Raw genomic sequence first — 4,781 nt, 5'->3', positions numbered from 1 at the left:
TTTTTCATTTGGATGGTTGTTTAATTCTTGTTTTTTAAATTTACCGCCTATTATCTAAACTATTTAGGTGTCTGTTATTTTCTTGATCATGAAAAAAAAAGAAGAAGAAGAAGAAGAAGAAGAAGAAGAATTCTAGGACAATATTAGACCATTAAAGGTACATCGTATCCAATCCTAATCCGGTTCAATTCAAAATAATAGTTCAATCTTCTCCTCATACCAAATAAGCCATAATTTTACTATGATTTACAATTACCATACTCTATTTGTCGTCTTTAAGTTCTCGCACAATCCGTACACTGCTTGATTTTCTAACAAAATGCGTCAATCTCTTTCACCTATGTTGCTAAAATAACTAATATGGTCGTGAATTTTATGTTGTGTGTCTTTTCCTTTGGCAGGAAAAGTCTTCTCCTCGTTTGGGTCCCAAAATACTTGGGCTACAAAAATTGAGTGCCTATATAAAGCTTTTGCTTTTTAGACAACGTTGTCAGATATTATATAACGTTGTCAAAAATATCTGCGATACTTTTTCAACAACATGGCACTAGCTCATCGCTTTATTATCCCTTCATGTTCCATTTTGTCACCCAGAAATGAAATACAAAGGTTTAGTGTTGTCCACTGCTTGGCCACCACACAAACTTCTAATCCAACCAATAACAACCCAATTACAAGAAAGTCAGCCAATTACAAGCCAACCATCTGGACTTATGATTTTGTGCAGTCCTTAAAGGGTCATGATATGGTAAATTAATGATGTTCTTAATTCTTACCTTTTTCACTTTTAATTCCACTCTGAAAAACAAAGTAGTTTAGCAATTTCATTTCCATATGCATTTTTGTTATCATTATTAATATGTTGTTTCCTTTTTGTTTTCAAATTTTCACTTTTGTTATCGTTTTATTAATGCAATAGTACACTTTTTGAGGGAAATAAAACCCACAAAAGATAGCGCCAATATGGTTGGACAGAGCCCTGCTCAACAGCTGTGGGATCTGCGGGCTGACCAAAAAAATAAAGAATTACGAAATCCACTGTTTGCCAAAGCCTTCACAATGGCTCATAAAAAAGGGAAAATAATAATAATAAATAAATAAATAAATAAATGCAAGAATACTCTGTTTCTATGTACAGGTAAATCTAGCTAACATATTGTTTTCGAAATTGTAGGATGAAGTATTAACGGACAGAGCAAACAAGCTAGAGGAGCAAGTGAAGAGTATGATTAGTAATGAAAAAACCGAGTTTTTAACCAAACTTGAACTGATTGATGACATCCAACGGTTAGGCTTGGCTTATCACTTTGAGCAGGACATAAAGAAAGCCCTCCACAGATGTGCCTTTCTGGTAGATAAAATTGAGAGGACAGAGAAAAATCTTCATGCCACCGCGCTCAGCTTCCGGCTCCTCAGACAACATGGCTTTGAGGTCTCCCAAGGTACTTTGCATCTTTTTTTTTTTTTTTTTTCACTTTTTATTTGGTTGTCAACAACATTTGATTCTGCTTCTTTAAGTATTTGTATTCCAATGTGGAAAGCTAATATAGATGGTGCTTGTGGGAAAATACAGATATATTTAAGAGTTTCAAGGATGAGAATGGCAGTTTCAAGGAAACCCTTTGCGAGGATGTCAAAGGAATGCTGAGTCTCTATGAGGCTTCATATCTTGCTTTTGAAGGAGAAGATCTTTTGGATGAGGCCAAGGAATTCACAATTATTCATCTCAAGTGCCTAAAAGATGAATCTGAAAACAACCTTTCTAAACAAGTAAGTCATGCACTAGAGCTTCCCTTACATCATAGAATGCTGAGGCTAGAAGCCAGATGGTATATCGAGGAATATAGTAAGAGGTCAGATGCAAATCAAGTCCTACTCGAGGCTGCAAAACTGGATTTCAACAGGGTACAATCAGTACTCCAGAGAGATCTTAAAGACATGTCAAGGTATGTCAAAAAACTGTTTAAAAGCATGCTTTTTATCATCTTGATATATATGCATAAATTGGGACTTTTAAGTGTCTAATTGATGGGATTTAGTACTAATTTTTATTATCATTTAGGTGGTGGAAAGGTATTGGTTTGGCAGATAATTTGAGCTTCACAAGAGATAGATTGATGGAATGCTTCTTTTGGACTGTTGGAATGGTGTATGAACCTCAATTCAGCAATCTCCGAAAAGGGTTAACAAAAGTGACGTCTCTGATAACCATTATCGACGATGTCTATGATGTTTACGGTACTTTGGAAGAACTAGAGCTTTTTACAGATGCTGTGGAAAGGTTTGTACACTAAACTCTAAAGAAAAAAAAAGAAAAAAAAAAAAATATATATATATATATAGAGGACAGATATATATAATCTCAAATAGCTTGATGCTTCTCAAATGGTGCCTATAATCATCTTATCTATCTTAATGTTGTTGCATCAGATGGGATGTCAGCGCGGTGAACATTCTTCCAGACTACATGAAGTTATGCTTCTTAGCTCTCTATAACACAGTCAATGAGATGGTTTATGACATTCTCAAGGAACAAGGGCTAAACATCCTTCCATACCTAACAAAAGCTGTATGCAACCAATATATATATATGTATATATATTAATATATATTGTATTTATGTTGATGAGGTTTGATTTTAATTCTATTGCTAAAGTGATTGAACTTGTTTCAGTGGGCTGATTTGTTCAAAGCTTTCCTAAAAGAAGCAAAGTGGTGTCACAGAAAATACACACCCACTTTTGAGGAGTACTTTGACAATGCATGGATGTCAATATCAGGAGTAGCCATATTGGTTCATGCATATCTTTTAGTGGACAAAAGCATCACAAAAGAATGTCTTGACTGCTTAGAAAATCACCATAACCTCTTGCGTTGGCCATCCATCATATTCCGGCTTTGCAACGATTTAGGCACTTCATCGGTACCATGAGCATGAATTCCTCCCTCCCTGTTTGTTTGTGTAAATCTAGAATATATATATATATATATACAGTCCGTCTATGATGTAGACGGTCCTCATGCGGACTACAGTATTGGTGATGATTTTTCATAGTATTGGTGACGATTTTCTAAGAAACCGTAGTTAATACTATAAAAAACCGTCATTAATAATGCGGTCTTCATGTGGACCGTCCTCACCATAGAATTTCCGTATATATATATATATACATATATATCTATATATGTATATTTTGTTTTTTTTTTTTCTTTAAACAAATCTTTAACTGCCTCTTTCGTTGTTTGTAACACAGGCAGAAGTAGAGAGAGGTGAAACTGCAAACTCAATTGTGTGCAACATGCGTCAAACTGGTAACTCAGAGGAATCTGCTCATAAATATTTACATAATTTGATAGAAGAAACTTGGAAGAAGATGAACAAGGAAATAGCCGAGTGCGATTCTCCGTTTACAAAGCCATTTTTAGACACAGTGATTAACCTGGCTCGGATTTCCCAATGCACATATCAGTATGGTGATGGACATGGAGCTCCAGACACAAGATCCAAAAACAGAGTGTTATCTTTAATAATAAATCCCATTTAGAGATAAACCATTTCCTTTTTCTTAAAAATTGAAAGCTTTTTTTCGAAGAACCGATTGAGTTCAAATTAACCAATTGGCAAGAAAATAATCAGTGAAAAAGATTGATATATATATATATATATACATATATTATATAATACATATAGTAGTACTGCAGACACCAAAGGGGTATATCAAATAATTAAACCAAAAAGATAAATCACAAATCATTTTGCCATATAATTCGGTAAACTACTTAATGCATTATTGACATATATATTGATAAGGATCATATTAGATCAATTTGATAATTTTGTCATTATTTCTTTATTATAAACTTTTTGATCGCTTCAATGATTAAAATTTAAAAAATAATAAATTATTTAATATGTATATTGTAATATACTTAAACCTTATTTATAAAAATTGAACCTTGTAAGAGCCTAATTAAACTATAAATAAACTTTTTAATTTCAGCTCTTTAAACAATTTAAAAGTTGAAAAATAAAATTTTAATGGTAGAACCATCGTATTAATGTGATAGGAATCTCACTGATAGAATTCTGACTGTCATTATGCGAAAATTGATATCTAGTGACACTCACTTAGCGGCGCTACGAAACAAACGCGTCTAAAAAAACAAAACCGCGACTCTGAGGTTAATGGGTTAGTAAAAATTCAATAAATATACGACATATCCAAAAACTGTCGACCTCAAAAAGGTCGCTAAAAACAAAAAACATGCGACACATCCGTTAAGGGTCGCTGAATGTGGGGCTGACCAGAGTCGCCATTAATACTGCGTGTATATTTTATCTGAATTGTATTGTACGTTTTTATGCTACTCATGAAAAATGAATACCAACCACTAATTTATTTTTACATAATAATAAAATTTAATTATACAAGGTTGTTGTTCAATTATATAATTTTTCTTGTATAGCTTATTCTTGCAAATCTCTTAAAGAGTATTCTTTTATTTCAACTACAAATAATCAGCAAAAATATTAGAGCAACATAACTGAGTTGGTTTTTTTATTTTTTTTGTTTTTTGTTTTTTTTAATAGAGGTAACAGGTGACGCACTATTTAGATTGTGCGTCGCCTGCTACCTTCCCTTTACTTTTTAATTTGTTTTTTAAGTTCTTTTAAACAATCTAATTTTATTTCAACAATAAATAACCAGTAAAATTATTAGAGTAACAAAATTGAGATTTTTTTTTTTAATATATAGTTAACAGGTGATGCACTATTTTAG

At 32.7% G+C, this 4,781-nt stretch overlaps 1 protein-coding gene across 1 annotated transcript; it reads left to right on the top strand.

The window, feature by feature from the left end:
- Nucleotides 1–498: 498 nt before the first annotated feature.
- Nucleotides 499–3,684, top strand: LOC107416905 (tricyclene synthase EBOS, chloroplastic). Its single transcript, XM_016025458.4, has 7 exons — nt 499–748; nt 1,175–1,442; nt 1,574–1,946; nt 2,063–2,281; nt 2,431–2,569; nt 2,675–2,923; nt 3,255–3,684. Exons 1-7 carry the CDS (start codon nt 542–544, stop codon nt 3,543–3,545), a joined length of 1,746 nt encoding a protein of 581 aa, XP_015880944.3. The 5' UTR covers nt 499–541; the 3' UTR covers nt 3,546–3,684.
- Nucleotides 3,685–4,781: the final 1,097 nt, after the last annotated feature.

Source organism: Ziziphus jujuba, chromosome 4 (genome assembly GCF_031755915.1).
Source record: "Ziziphus jujuba cultivar Dongzao chromosome 4, ASM3175591v1".
NCBI classification, from domain to species: Eukaryota; Viridiplantae; Streptophyta; class Magnoliopsida; order Rosales; family Rhamnaceae; genus Ziziphus; species Ziziphus jujuba.
Note: the sequence above shows the minus strand (reverse complement) of the source record. Positions and strands in the feature narration are given on the sequence as shown.